General features: G+C 48.3%; 1 protein-coding gene across 1 annotated transcript; it reads right to left on the reverse strand.

Moving 5' to 3' along the window:
• Positions 1-11,591: 11,591 nt before the first annotated feature.
• On the reverse strand, positions 11,592-14,364 carry LOC117853776 (uncharacterized). The gene is made up of 4 exons (XM_072292953.1): positions 14,145-14,364; positions 12,380-12,910; positions 12,051-12,266; positions 11,592-11,897 (listed from the first exon to the last, which is right to left on the reverse strand). Exons 1-4 carry the CDS (start codon positions 14,148-14,150, stop codon positions 11,847-11,849), a joined length of 804 nt encoding a protein of 267 aa, XP_072149054.1. The 5' UTR covers positions 14,151-14,364; the 3' UTR covers positions 11,592-11,846.
• Between the last annotated feature and the right edge of the window lie 2,036 nt (positions 14,365-16,400).

Consider the following 16,400-nt stretch of genomic DNA (forward strand, 5'->3'; position numbering starts at 1 on the left):
GTTACAAGAAAAAAGAGATCATGACAGTACAATCCCATGTTCAGAATATGACCAATATAAATTATGTCACTACCTAGCCAACACAACAAAAAAAGTGTGTTCTAAAGTTTTGGTGATTTAATTGTCAAATACAAAGCAATAGTAGAACTAGAACTGATAGCATGTGCCTCAACTTGTTTTGATACAAACTACATCTAGTGATCTAATAATCTGCACTAACATGAAACTGTAGTATTGAAAAGTCCTCTTTAATCAGATCTACCAAATTTTAATCCAATCAGGACAAGTAACTGCAAAAATCCATCATGAATTGTTGAATCAACCACACAATCAAACACAAACAAGCATCAATACAACTCCACACCACTCAATTTGGGGGTAGAATCGTAGGATTTTGGTCCCCGTACCTTGAATCAAGGAGTAGCCGGCTAAGAACAAAACTAGGGAGAATAATCTTGGTGCCTGACCCATGCAAACCCTCTGCCTCCACCGTTGACCTGCCTCCCGGTAGCTGCGATCCTCCATCGATGGACAAGATTAGGGTTCTTGGTTTCTGATGTCGCGCAACACAAGGGAAGAAGGGGGAACCACGGGTCATACCTTGTGCCTGGTGGCTGCCGGCAAGGGATCTGGTTGTGGCCAGCGAGGATCGGGTCGTGGCCGGCGAGGGTTAGGTGAGGGGTAGCGCCATCTCCTCCTTGCTAGGCCTTCGTTTCGAGGAGAAGGGGAGGGCTCGGTCCATCCTGGATGCCGTGGTTCGGCCGATTTCGATGCACGGGATTGTTCAAGATCAGCGTGGAATATTTCCTGAGCCAGTATGTCTCTGTCCAGGACGGTGTGGTGCGATTCAATCAACCAAGCGCTGGGACAAGGTCCAATCCTGGACAAGCTCGTACACATACGCTACCGTACATCCAACCAAACACACCCCTAGTGAAGTAGTGAGGCATTGGGATGGAAGAAACGGCGCGTGGCCCAGTGTACAGCTACTAGTGGCCCAGTGTTTGGGTGATACTGTATTTTTCTCTGTGGCCCATGACAAGCAGGTCTCGGCCTCTCAGCAATACTTCTGGAACTAGCGTGCCTTTTTTACTAATGTACTGAAGTAGTATTCTCTGTTCTAACATGGTCGTCGCATCCTGCTCTGCAGCAAATTAAAGTCACCTGCGCCAACTTGCACGACGCCACGCCACGCGTCTTCATCACGGCCGTTCAGCTGCTTGGGCCAGTTGCTGCTACCGGTGGCAACTGAGACACTCTGAGCTTAGGGCCAGCTCTGGTTATTACTACCACCATTCAGATTCGGGCACCAATTGTCCATGGGTCACACTGCTAACAGTCTAACTGATATGGCACACCTGATGCAGATTGGTGTGTTTGGCATTGCTTTGTCAGGCATGGGTGTCGGCAAAAGTTTATACATACCGCTTCAAGAAGACTGATTGCAAAATTGGAGAAATGAATCCAGAAACCATGGCTAGGTCAAAAAAAGTAACTATACTCGATATTATTAGCTCGTGCTGCAATACCACTAGAAAACACTCACTCTAAATGAGAACAACGCTAACTCCGGATCCGTGTCTCACGGATCAAAGGAATTAAAATTTAGTAACAATCTATGGAGTCTGTAACGAAGGAACTAAAATGCAGTAACAAAAATAGCTTCATCTCATCAGCTTGATTAGAAGCCCCTCCCCTTTGCTCGCACGCCCGCAACCCACGTGAAAAAGGGACGCGTGGCGTTCAGCCACGGCTTTAGCTGTTTTGCGGAAAGCCCTCCAGATTCTAAGAATCGCAATGAAGTTAAGCTCGTCCAGCGCGCGCAGTAATCGCGTTCGAATTATTTTTGTATGGGCCCTCGAATTAAAATTTATTTCGATGCAAAGAAGGGAAAATTGATGATGATGTTGTTTTTATGTATACCCCGCGAGGCACTTTTCAGAAATCCCCTCCCGCAGCCCCGAACCCTAACTCCTCCTCACTCTCCTCCTCCCCGCCACCACCCTCTCATCTCTCCCTACTCTCCGCCGCTGCCTCCTCTCCCCTTCTCCCTCTCCACCTACCTCCGCCGCCCCTCCTTGCTATCCGCCGCTGCCGCCCCGCCTGTTGCTCCATCACCGCAGCTGTCCCGTCCACTCCCGCGGGATCCAGATCTAGCACGGGGTGCGGCTCGGAGTGGGAGCAACTGCGGCTGACACCTCACTACAGGTCGGGGCTGCTCCCCGCGCTGGAGCCGTTATGCGGTGGCCGACCAGGAGTGACGGACCCTCGACGTCCCCGTCTGAGGAGGTGTGCCTTGAGGTCGTGCTCCTGCTGCTCACTGCGGACGAGGTCCGGATCTAGGTGTACCAGGTCTCAATCCGGGGCTGTGCCCGCACGTGCTACGCCGTCTGCGAAGCCCACACCAAGGTGCTCCCTTCCTTTTCCCCCTCTTTTCCTCTCTTCCGTTCTCATCCACAATCTCATATCTCAAATCCTCCGTGTGGGGGACGGGGTGAGGGGCCGGCTAGCCCTGGTGCTGCGATAGCCTGGCATCTCAGCCTGACATGGCACGGGCCTAGCGTGGATCGCTACGGCCCCGGTGGTGCGGTCTGTCTAGGTAGGGGCCGGCCGGCACCGGCACGACGAGCGGGCTAGGTGAAGCGTCCCCACATAAGTAGAGACTAAATATGAGACAAATATTAGTCCCAGGAGGCTGATAGCACATTTATTCGACAGATAATTCAGTTACCGTACAACTCCCGAGGGAGTGGGCGTGAGAGCCACGCAGGGATAAGAAGTAAATAAACAACAGCGGCTAACCAAGCGACTGCCAAAAGATAGCACTCGGGACTACACGGCAGCAGCAGCATCTTGGAGGGGCCAACACCACAGGCAGTGGCGGGTGCGGACACAACCTCTACTCAAGGTCTTCGGCGATGAAGTCAGGGTCTTCCTCTGTAGTAACGAAGCAAGGGTGAGTACGAACGTACTCAACAAGTCCAACCCCATCCACGGAGGGGGATACAAGTAAGTATATGCACAGGATATATCAAGGATTGGCTAGAGTTTATTTGCAGTAAAGCCAGATTTTTCAACACATGCATAGGCTCGTTTTCAAACAAATTTTTGTAAAGCTTTTCTTTAGTAACCGAACAAGGAGTGGGGTTGATCCTACACAAAGGATCCAAGTTTTTATCGCTATCGGACTCCCCGTCTGCCATAGCGCACGGCTCGACTGCCGGACTCTTCCAAAATTCAACTCACACACGCACACACACACACACCATCCATGCCCAAGTGCTAGTTATATGACCAAGCCGTAACTCGTCCAATGCCGTGGACACGGCTACCCGGATAGGTTTTAACTCTGCAGAGGTTGTACACTTTTTCCACAAGTAGGGTACCGCAGCACGATCACCTTAGTGCCGGTGCGGATCCTAACAAAGCCATTACCCACCTTAGCTAAGACTGGCTAGCCCTCGCGGAAGCACCCAAGGGGTTCACGGCTCATCCACGAGACCGTAACCGGGACCTAGGTCACCAAGATCTTATTCCTTTTCCATGGGCTCCCGTTGCTCGCCAGCACCCCTGACGGCTAACAGTTTAGCTAGTGGGATTTATGCTAAGCCGTTGCCCATACAACGGTCGAGTGGTTGCACGATGGTGGAATTAGGCAAGATGACACATCAACTCGGTCCTTAACTATGACAAGATGGATATCTCCCGACATTGCTCAACCCCTAAGGTACGAGCACAACACCCTGGCATCCCACACAAGGAATACCCATCCATCATGTCTACACAACCTTTTTCCTTTGAACCTAGAAAGTCCTTTCCCTCACACACACACACGTTTATTTTTCGAAACATCATTGTAGTGGTGATTGTATTCAAGTAGTAATTTCCTAAGCATTCTAGCGGTGGCTACCGACCAAATAGAGCGAATCATATTTAGAGACAACCATAGGATAACAAGGAATGTTCGTAACAATCAAGGGGTGGCTATCCAACCATGTCTTGCGATGAAATAATATGCATTTTGTAAAACAGGCCAATAGGTTGTGTTTGAAATACTAGGTATTAAATATGCATCAAAGGGTGAGATTGGACTTGCCATCTTCAAAGCCTTCCGGGAGTTCCGGCTCGTGCTGCTGGTCCTCGGGCTCGGGCTCACGGTCAAACTCCTCGGGCTCCTCCTCGAGTAATCCGCGATATACGGCACACATAAATGGACACACAAATAAATAAAAGAAAGACCAGTTTTTAATCGTGAGCTCCGAACAGAAAACGTGAACGGAAAATAGGTAGAAAGATTATTTTTGGGAAATTTGGATATGGATCGGCGAAAGTATTCTGGAGGATGACGTGGTAAAATTTGGGATTAATTGGAGGGAGTTTGGCGCATGAAATGACGGGTTAAGCAGGAATTAGGGGCTTAAACAGGAGGTTTAGGACTGTTTTGTATTAAACTAGGGACCTATTTGTAAATACTTTTGGAGGTGGAGGGGCCTATCCGCGAATAGGTTTATGAGAGTGGTGGAAGGACTGTTTCGCGAATAAGAAGAAATAGGGGGTCAGATCGGAATTTTGGGGAACTTTAGCTCTTCTTCTTCCAGGAAGGGAGAGAGAGAGTGGGGATGAGTGGGGCGACGGTGGCCGGCCGGGAGGGCTCACCGGCGGCGGCCGTGGGCGGAGGAGGTGGTGGAGGAAGGGGTGGAGACCCCATTTTGCCTCCCTTACGGTGGGTGGCGGCAATGGGAGAGGGGCGGCCGGTGGTGGCCTGCGGCGGCGGCGCACGGCTTCGGTGGCGGCGGTTGGTGGCGCGCGGGGGACTCGGAACGGGTGGCGGTGGTGCTGGTGGATGGAGCGGGGAGATGGCCGGGCGCCGGGCCTTTTATAGGCCGGCGAGGGGGAGGTGGCTGGTGTTGCGGTGGGGTCGGCGATGGCGTGCACGGACGGCGGGTGGCGCCGGAGGGGGCCGGAGCGGGCGGTAGGGGATGGGCCGGCAGGGTGCGGCGGGTGGTGGGGTCGGCCGACGGTGGTGCAGGGGTGTGCGCGTGGGGCAGGGGCGGCCAGGCGCCGGGCGGAGCGGCGCAGTTGGCCGGGGCCGGCTCGGGCGCGCGACCCGAGGAAGGCAGCGGCGCGGTCGGCGCCGGGCCAGGCGGAGCGGGCCCCAGGCGCGCTGGGGGGGCCGGGTCGGCCAGCGGTATGGCGCCAGGAGGGGCGCCGGGGAGTTAAGGAGCTGGGGCCAGTGGTTCGGGCGCCAGGAAGAAGAAAGAGGAAGAGAGAGAAGAAGGAAGAAGGAAGGAAAAGAAAACGAAAAAGGGGAGGGGAAAAAGAGAAAGAAAAAGGGAGGGACCGGCGGCGACTGCGGCACGCGGTCAGAGCACGCGCGCGGCGTCTGACAACGGCACGCGGCGGAAAGTACGGGCACGGATAAAAAGGTAGGGGTCGGCATGGGTGCCGGGACGGCGAAATCGCCGGGGAGATTTTCGATTTCCGGGAGCTCAGCGGTAAAAAGATTTTGAAAGCGATTTTTAACGGATGATTTTAGTTGGTGATTTCTGCGGATGTTACACTAGGCTAGCGGGGACGCGTCGCGATAGGCCGGTCCTACCCCTGGAGACCCCCTCTCCCTAGCGGCAATTAGATCGATGGCGACGCGGGGACGAGCGGCGATGTGGTGTGGGTCCGCATAGTGCCACGGAGATGAGAGGCAGCTGTAGTGGCGGCTTCTTCTATGCTTGGCTCCTTGCCCCCAGCTCCCCCTCGCAGCTCCTCTTCTTGTGCCGCCTGTGATGCCTCCCCAAGTTAGGATGCAAGACATGGAGGCGTTGGCATGCGATGCCCACGAGGTCAGCATCGGAGAGGCTTCACAGAGGCGTGCGTTGGCGCTTGTTGCAGGCCACGGGCCTGGAGCAGTGGCTAGTAGTGGCCAGCAGGGCAAAAGTTTGAAGCGTCAAGCAGCAGCCAGCAGGAGCGAGCAACTAAAGCAATGTATGCAAATCGATAGATGTAATTCCCAAATTCTATATTTCTTTGATTAAGGGTCCAATATTATCGCATTCATCTATTACTCTGATTAGTAGTCCAATTTTATCAAGCATCAAAATGGATTCAAGTCTTATCCAATCAATACAGTAATACTTTAAGTAGACAAACAAATGTCCATGGTTACTCTCTGTGTTAGCATTCTAAAAAACATATGCTTTCAAAAAATGTGCCACATTAGATAGCTTAATTCCTGGGACAAAGATTATATGTGCGCATTTATTTGTAAGGCTCCGTATAGCACCGCGTTTGAGCACCGGGTCCTTCCCTAGATGCACAGGTGCTACCAGCTTCCTTCGTGGCTGCAATCGCCCTCTGCTTTACCTCCTCCCCGTGATGGAAAGGTTGAGGTATTGTAGTTCTTTCCTTGAATTTCACCGATGTTCCCTTTTGTTTTCCTGATCTATGTATATCTTGGATAGTCCACTGGAAACTGTTGATAGTAATCCATCAACTATATTTCTATCACCAACCTGTGACGGCTGACATGTTTGCATTTAGAAATAGCATCAAGTTATCATGATGACATAATTTAGAAAAATAACTCTCCACTGCTTGCTTGCTCAAGCTCCTATTTTTATTTCTGATATCTGATGTTTAGCGATGCCTCAATTTTAGGAAACTTGTTATGCTTATTGTTTTAGTCATATTCCCAAGAAACATGCTATGGACAAATTACTAAGATGCCAAAATATAAGAAATCTCAATCTCCAATAACAAATTCATTTTATAAAAAGCTATGAACAAAATAATCTGTGCAAACTCACATAATAGCATTATTCATAATAAAGAAAATCACCAATTAGGTTGTTCATAGGAATGATAGCCTGTTATTGCAATTGTGATCTGTGTAGGTGAGAATGGAACTATTGATGGTCAAGGCAGTGTGTGGTGGGATATGTGGAAGAAAGGTACACTGCCCTACACAAGGCCTCACCTGCTTGAGGTGATGAGCTCTTCTAGTATCATCGCCTCCAACGTTGTCTTCCAGGATTCAATTATGTCAGTGAGTTTAGTCCAGAATCCTAGAAAGAATTACTAGACTACTCATGAATTAAGTAGAGATGCTACACCTGCATCTTGCTACCATTTTTTCAGGGATTTCAGAGTCTACTTCATTCATTTTTCCCACATAGTTGCTTTGAGCCTCCCTGCTTGTTTGTTCCAACTGTTTATACAATCTACAATCATGTACTTGTGGTCTAAAATCTGCTTTTATTATTTGTCCCAACTTAGAAATAAATGTTGGATCATCCTTCATGTGTGTGCAGCAATAATGTTGCAGCAACGTGTCTTCTTCCCAAATCAAACCAAATGTGTCTCTTTAAGTAGAAAATAGATTGATTAGTGTTTGATGACTCTCTCTTTTCCCAAAATAATAAAACTATCGAAGTACTTCTTCTTGAATTTTTAGGTTATTTCACTTGCTTTGTCCTGTCTAATTTTTCAACTTCATATGATTGTGCTTGAAAATGTAGATCAGTAGGGTGCCTATCATTGATATCACGTTGTTTGTGAATGCCTGGGTGCTTTAGACATGTTTTAAGAGCTGAGCTTGAAGGTTTTTTTTTAATCTACACACTCCTCAATACCTCATGAACTGTGTGCTAACTCTTTTTTAATTTTTTGTGACAGTGGTTTTCCTACCCATCCAATCAAGTATGTGTTGTGTCTGGTGATTGAGCTGCAATCAAAGCATAGACCAGGTCTTCGAGGAAGAGTTCATATTGTGTTTCTGCTTATTTGTTAAGCTATGATTGTTTCACACAACATTTACGTCAGATCTGAATTTCATGCAGCTGCCAGGAATGGCAAATTTATATGTATTCTGTGCTCAGCTTTCTAAATTATAGATAGTCATAGTCCAAAATATATATATTAATCTGATTTGATTGCTTATTGTAGTACCTTCTGAATGATTTGTTTTTCTGGATCTTCTGGAAATAACTCAATATACTAGGTAGACGTCAATAGGTTAATGAGCTTTTAGAATTTTATGTTAAAATACTATGATTTCGTGGTGAATTTGTTCTGTTGCCTTCTATTTACTTGTGTTTGATTGCTGAAACGGTAAGTTGCGCATCGCGCGCTGAATATTCTAGTAACAGAAAAGGCCGATTGATCCCAGATCGCTGCAAGTGTTCAACGTAACATGCTTCTCAGGCCAGTGAATCCGCTTTTTTTGAATGGACAGTAAGAGAAGTGCTGAATTTTTATTAGAAGAGAGCAACAAAAACAACAGGTACAAAGAAAAGTCTCACCAAAGAGGGAGCTGCAACTTTAAAAATAAACAAAAAGCAACTACTAAGGGCAGAAAAAAACAAAACAACTAGGAGAACAGAGAGAAGGGGACGAAAACTAGCACTACTACTTGTAGGAAGCCCTTTTAGTACCGGCTTCACATTAAGTACCGGTTTTGCAACTGGTATTGTTAGTTCGGTATTAAAGGGGACCTTTAATACCAATTAAAATAACCAGTACTAAAGTGGACTTAAAAAATAAAAAAAGAAATTTCCCCACCGGCTCCGCCCCCCGCACCCCTGCCGCCCTCCGCCCCTCTGTCCGCCCTCCGCTCTCCGCCCTCCGCCCCGCTCCCGCCGCCTGCCGTCGCCGCCGCCGCCTCACCTTGCCCCGTCACTGCTCCTCACTGCCGGTGAGGGGCGAGTGGAGGGGGGGAGGGGAGGCAGAGGAGGAGAGGGGTGAGAGAGAGAGGAAAGAGAGATGGAGGAGGGTGGTGGCCTTCAGGATAAGGTGGCCAGGGGGGAGATGGGATAAGGTGGCGGACAGGCCTTTAGGGCCTTTAGTACCGGGTGGAGTCTCCCATCCGGTACTAAAGGGGTCTAGGGGGGCATCTAGGAACTATCCGTTAGGCCCAGTACTAATGCTCGTATTAGTACCGGGTCAATACACAACAGGTACTTAGTCTCAGAAAGAATGCTCAGTTTTCCGGTAGTGTAGAGCGTGGGCGCTCCTGAGGCCTTTGTCGCCAACTGAAACTGCTGGTAATCTTCTTTAGTTAAGAAAGCTACTTCTTCAATAGATTTACTCTCCTGGTTGAATGTCCTTCTGTTACGCAAAAACCAGCAGTGATATCACTATGATTTGGATCGGCCCCTCAGCAAAGCTGTGACTCCTTGAACGGATATTTCCTTCATCGGTTACCATCTGTATAAAAGATTACATTGGTTCTTTCAAATATCTCAGGAAACTTTGCATGCAGATTTTAAATGAAGCAGTGCAGTGATATCCAATTTTGCAGTGCTCTGAATAGCTTGCAACCCACCACTTGCTCACAGCAAAAGCTCAACGAGGAATTTATATATAGATGAGAAGCCAAAAACTATGCCTCGCTACCGGAAACAGGAAGTTTGTCGAGTGCCCCAGGCACTCGGCGAAGGCCCAAAAACACTCGGCGAACCGCACTCGGCGAACTTTCCCTCAGCAAACAGGGGAGTTGCCGAGTGTCGAACGTCGGGCACTCGGCAAATGGTTTGCCGAGTGTCAAAAAGCACTCGGCAAACATTTTCGGAAAAAATAAAAAAAACAAAACACTGGCCGCCGGCCACGGCCACCACGCCGCCACCGGCCGCCACGCTGGCCACCACGCCGCCTCGCCCGCTGCCGCCCGCTACCATGCCGCCTCGCCCGCTGCCGCTCGCCACCACGCCGCCTCGCCTGCTGCCACCACGCCGCCTTGCCCGCTGCCGCCCGCCACCACAGCGCCTCGCCTGCTGCCACAACGCCGCCTCACCCGCTGCCGCCCGCCACCACGCCGCCACATCCGGCCGGGAGGGAAGGAGCCACCGCCGGAGAGAAGGGGAGGGGCCTCGATGGGGGAAGGAGGGGTGGCCGCGCCGCTGCTGGAGAGAAGGGGAGGGGGCCTCGGCGGGGGAAGGGGAGGGGGGCTCACCGAGGGAAGGAGGGGCGGCCGCGTCGCTGCCGGAGAGAAGGGGAGGGGGCCTCGCTGGGGGAAGGAGGGGCGGCCGCGCCGCCATCGGATCCGGCCGGGAAGGGCCGCGCCGTAGCCGGATCCGGCCGGGAGGGGCGGGTCGCGCCGTCGCCGGGGAGGGAGGAGGGGAGAGGAGGGGGAGGGGTGCCGGCAGGAGAGGGAGAGGGAGGGAGGGAAGGGGTGGCGGTGGCAGCTAGCCGGCGGTGGGGAGAGAGAGGTGGGGGGCCGATGTTGCGCGGAGGGGGGCGTCGGGCGTGTCGCAAAGGAAGGAGGCCGGGGGTGCTGGGGTCGGGGGGTCGGGGTTGAAATAGTTGTTTTTGACGTTTGGCGAGTGTCCGATGTGGGACACTCGGCAAAGAAAAAGAAAAAAAATTTGCCGAGTGTGAAAAGAAAAACACTCGGCAAACATTCTATAATTACCTTTAATGCATTATTAAAAGTATCCAACAGTTCCAAAAAATTAGCAAAATGACACATGAAACAATATATGTTCTCTATTGCATATAAAAAAAAGTTTTGTGATCAAATCAAAACTCGACCGTCACTTTGACTCTAAATCTATTCGAATTCTTCGCAACGCTACTATTCTTCTTCGGAGATGCTTCGGTTCGTAAACATCGTACGTGACAAAATGTGCAAAATCTTCTCAATTTTTTACCACAACCTCCACGTATGATATCATCACATCATGACAAATCTCATAATTTTCCGACTTCGTTTGCCTTTTTTAGAATTTAAAAATAATTCGATCACATGTTTGTGGTTATGTTTCCTGAACAAGATGTTTGAAATTTCTTTTCATTTCATGGGTAAGGCCTCAAACTGGGCTAAATAACATAAATATTATTTTTCTACTCATTTTATTCTATAATTTGAATCACTTGCAGTCAAATTTGACTTATACCAAAAATTCCCTTGAAATACAATTAATTAATTAAATATAGCAAACAAATCCAAAAATATACTAAATTTTAATATGAAGTACCACATGTTGTATGTGGGGAGTAGAAAAAATTTCAAGGTGAGATAAGAAAAAAACTTATTGTTTTGCTGAGTCTCAAAAAAAACACTCGGCAACCCCCCGAGTGTCTTTTTGACACTCGGCAAAGCCCCCTCTTTGCTGAGTATTTTTTTTGACACTCGACAAAGATGTGGGTTTGCCGAGTGTTTTTTTCTTAACACTCAGCAAAGAACCGATTTGCTGAGTGTTTTTAGCTTGGCACTCGGCAAAGAGCTTGTTTGCCGAGTATTCGAAAAAAAACACTCGGTAAAGAAAAAAACACTCGGCAAACTTCCTATTTCCGGTAGTGCCTTAATGTTGTGAGACTTCAAATGCGTAGCATCAATGCTGCATTTCATGCTTGCTTTCGCAGCACGAGAAAGCTATGCGGCCACTGGTCATGATCATTTCATTTGCATTGCTTCCCAGTTAACGATAACGCAGGGATATATTTCTTTTGTGTTTAGAACAATTCGCGTGTCTTTCTTGGCACTCAGAATAATTTATATTTTTGACAGGAACAATTTTTTTCTTTGTTTGGATACATATTTTTTGTGTTTAGAACAATTCTAATTATTTTATCGAGACATTATGTCTTAGCTTAGAAAATGATCAAATCTCTGATGCTCGATAATTAATCTAAATATATTATAGGACAGTATACACATCAATATACATCATGAAATGTGTAGAAACCAATCATAATAGTAATGAAAATCTCCGACTTGAACCTTCTGTCCCCCCGGCGCCGGCCCTCGATCACCAAACAAACTGAATGAATGAAATGAAAGAACATGCTAAGCCTCATAAGACAATCATGGGGAACGGATTTTGAAGATACGCCATTGTAAGGTCGCTTGTTCATCAGATGCATCGTTCTCGGTCTTTGGTCGCGGGAAGAAAACATCCGAACATCTGCGCGCAACAAAACGAATGCAGAACTGATCAGTGTTCAGTGATCACCGTATACCAGACCGTAGCCTCTGGCGTCTTCTGCACAATTAAGGCGTCACGCTGGCAAGAGCCCAGCCAGATTGAAAGGGCAGATCAGCAGTCACGGTAAGTTACCTTGGACACGAAGGGGGTCTTCTGATGGTGGGCGCGCCTCGCCGCGGCGCCCTCCGGCGGCGACGGCGCGCGCGGCACGGCCGGCACGGCGGTCCGGGCCACCTCCCGGTGGCGCTTCACGTTCTCGAACTGCACCGTGAACCCCTGCGCCGCCGACGCGGCGGTCTGCTCGTCCCACACGCCGAACTTGGGCACCGTCGACGGCCGCTGCCGGTTCTGCCAAAACCAAGACGGCCTCGTCAACAACAACGTCTGCGTCTGCCCCCGCGCGTCCATGGGTTCTTGCAACGCGACGGAAAAAGCTGATCGGTTTGAGAGTTGAGACTCACCGGAGCGTTGCTCTGCGGCGAGGCGGACCTCGCGCGCGGCTGCTGGTGCTGCCTCTGCGCATGCTGGGCGCGGTGGGCGCCGGCGCCGCCAGTCCCGTGCGCGGCTTGGGGTTGGTGCTGGTATTGGCCGTCGCGGTGCTGATGGTGGCCGCCGCCATGGTGCTGTGCCGCCGCTGGCCGTGGGCTCGGCCGTGGCTGGAACTGCGGCGGCGGCGCGAACTTGCTCTGCTCAGCGCCCCTGCCGCCCGGGTCCGACGCCGCGCTGCTGGTGCTCCCGGCTCGCCGGTGGTGGATCTGCCCGTCGGGCCACCTCTGCTGCTGCTCGCGGCGGCCGCCCGAGGTCGCCGGCCTCGACGACGACGACGGCGGAGGGACGCTCATCATGGGTCCCTCCTCGGGGTCGTTGGGGTTGAACGGCCGGTGCAGCGGCGGCGCGGTGGCGCCCTTGTTCTCGCGCACCTTGTCGAAGTAGGCCGTGTACCCGACATTGTCGCTTTCCCAGGTGCCGAACTTGGGCACGGTGGGGCGTTTCTGCAAGCAAGTCCAGGAATGAACAATGAAAAATTCATGTTTTCAGGTGCCATGCAATTATGAATAATATGGAAACGCAAATTGATTGAAATTCTTATTGTATTGGATCATAATCCGTTGATTAAATGCACCAATGCTATGACGCGATGCCATCAAGACTAAATAAAGTCATTCGAATGGCTAAGAACCCAGTTGCAAATTGTTCAGCAAAAGTGCTCATGACTATGGATACAGGATTACGGGTCAACTCTTCTCTTCCTGCCAATAATTCAGATTTGCTGCTGGTTGGTGCCGTAAGTGAAAACAACGTGCCTCCCAGTAGAAAACGGAACCGTGTGCTTTATATGCTTTGCAAAAGTGATCTAGTGTTTAAACAAAAAGATTCCTTGACGTGTTCATTCAAGAGAGTGTTTTCATTTTTTTAAGAGAAGACTCGCTCCCCCTCGAACGTGCAGACGACATCTTCAAGTGAAAGCAAATCATTTTGGCGACTTGTCTTTTCTTGCTCATCTCAAGAAAAATGAACATATACTATTGATTATGAGTTTATGCGAAAAGCATCAAGGCATGGATCATATGTGCCTATCCATGAAACTACTTGCAACGGCAGGTCTCCAGTTCGATGCCATTTCAGTGAACTGAATTATTTCCAGCATAATTTTGTTATACATGAATCATGTTACTAGCATCACTTCATTGCCTGCGACCGGTTGGGTTTGACATTTGACAAGCCATCATATGCGCCAAGAAAAGTGACCATCTCCCTGAATTCCAAATTAAGGCGAGGCACACCAATATCGAACGATATGTTTTCCTAATTGCAAAGTATTCTCTTGGATATGCCCGGGATTGATCATTCTAAATTGCTAACAAAGACGCACATAATTCAGAGAAGAGAAGATATGCTTTCTTAATTTCAAAATGTTCTCTTGCTTGGATATGCCAGGGATTGATCATTCTAAATTGCTAACAAAGACGCACATAATTCAGAGAAGAGAAGATGTTTTCTTAATTCCAAAATGTTCTCTTGGATATGCCAGGGATTGATCACTCTAAATTGCTAACAAAGACGCACATAATTCAGAGAAGAGATGGTTTCTTAATTTCAAAATGCTCTCTTGGATATGCCAGGGATTGATCATTCTAAATTGCTAACAAAGAGACATAATTCGGAGAAGAGAAGATTCACAAGCAAAATGAATAAAACGAGAACAAAAAAGGAAGAAGCACTCACTGCCATACGCCCGGAGAGGACCCGACCGGACGGCCGGCGACGGTGAGGTCTTGGTTTGGGGTCTCTTCCCCCCTTCCCCAACAGAGAGGAGAGAGAAAGAGGCAGCAACGGCAGGGGAGAGAAGAAGGCAGGTGAAAGCTGGCCGAAATTTGGCAATCCTCTAATAAAAGGAGAGCAGCAAAATAGTGGCAACCCAATTCGGCCATGTACCTTTATAGACGGGACGGGAAGAGCGAGCAGCAAGGTGGTGACGCGGTTTCGTGTACAGACATTCCTACGGTGTCCTACCTACCGAAACCAAGTCAGTCTCTCCAGTCTCCTTGCATTCCTTGTTGCCGTTGCATTCTGACCCCGTCTCGGCAGAATCGTCGCTGGATGGTCAATGTGGGAAGCGTCGCCGTCGTGCCTTGCATTGCATGCGAGCTAGGGTCTCTTTCGTTGCAGTTTCTTATCTTCTTCACCTTTGTTACGTTGGCTGGTAAGAGACAAATCGATGCGCGTTTGACATGGAGGTGAGTGCTTTCGAGCGTAAATCTGCAACGCTGATCCTGATGCTTTCAACACGGTCAGTCAGGCGTTGAGGAATTTAATCATCAGGTCACACAGTCGAATGCTAATATAATGATGATTCCGGGATGCAGCATGGCAGCCACTACTTTAATTAGAGGCGAATGAAGCAGTCACATTGACAGAACATTTTTAACATCTGAGAAACGCCAGGTAAAAGGTATCAAATGCACGGTGAATAATAGGCCTATATATATGTGCGATGCAGAGCATGCCACCAACCATGAGATCCGGATCATGTTCTATAGCCCTGCTTCCTGGCAGCTTCTTAGCATTAAAAGGTCAGAAGCTCAAATAAACAGCAAATTTTCCGTATAGCTTCTGAAAAACTGGAATCTTGGAAAAGCTGAATTTATAATGGATCAGGCTAGAGGGGCTTCATTGATCCACATAATTTATTCTCTACGGTTGCACCACCAGATGATATATATAACTTTATAGCTTTTATGTTTTTTTATTTGAAGTCATTTATATGCCTAAATAATCACTGTTCAGTATGCTGAAAAGGAAAAAGAATCCAATCGCAGTAAGCAATGGACTGTATGTAGGGTGGTTATGAAATGTCACAATGGAGAGCGAGGTTGCGGATTTGAGTGGCGTGCACTGTGCTGTAATCCTGTAGCAATATAGGTGACCTAGTTACAATCAGATTGGATTCAGCCAGTGGAAAACATGATTGTACAGAGATTCATACTGGATGGCTTGCTTGTCACATATCGCTTAAAACCAGTGGCGTAGGCAGATTGAGGGACCAAGGCCTCCCAGCAACCCCCCCCCCCCCCCCCCCCCAAAAAAAAAATGCCACACAAATTTCCACTAAAAAGTTCAAAATGTATGTAAATTTTAAATATTTTAACACAGCCCCTAACAGGATAAAATTTGAGTTTTCGGCTCCGCCACTGATTAAAACTGTGATTTTTTTTCTTTCACGGTTAGTAGCATATGATAGTAAATTAACAACATAAGGTTGTGAAAAGCTGCATTCATGTGTAGCCGGTTTCTTCTATATTGACAAGGATCGGATCATCTATACATGCATCTCGTAAGAACATGTTCAATCCTTGTTTGAAGTACTTACTCAAGCAAGGAGGGATTTCTATGTTAATATATTGATAAGTTGGTTGACTACTTTGTTTCTCTGCCAAATAAAATCTGGTAAAATATGTCCCAACTTTTTCATATATTAAAAATGACCTTTGTTTCTAGTAACATACATCATATATATACAATAATACTCAAAACTTAACAGGATTTCTAAAAAATTTCACGTTCTTTTTAGGCACATGAGAGAATACTAAACAGGCCTGCCACCAAATTTGTTTAATCCTTCACTGTCGTGTACGGTGTATTAGGGGCACACGAGAGAATACTAAACAGACCTCTGTCAGAATTGAAACTCGTAATAATTGTCGCAATTTACTGGGGTCATCATTACTGAAGACTGGATAATATGGTGCAACATAAATACCTCTCCTGCCTATTCATGCATTGTTAATTAGTTTCAGACAAGCATTGTGGAGTCCTAAAAGATGGTCATCTGTAAAGAAAATCTGCGGTGTCATGCCCGCTAAATTTGATTATGGGCATTTCTTCTCTTCATTTTTTAGTGGTGTGAGCCAGATCTAGCGACTAGCTACTGCACAATTATAAACATAAACTCTTTACCCTTCTCTGATCCCTAAAAAGATA

This window comes from Setaria viridis, chromosome 4 (assembly GCF_005286985.2).
Source record: "Setaria viridis chromosome 4, Setaria_viridis_v4.0, whole genome shotgun sequence".
NCBI lineage: Eukaryota > Viridiplantae > Streptophyta > Magnoliopsida > Poales > Poaceae > Setaria > Setaria viridis.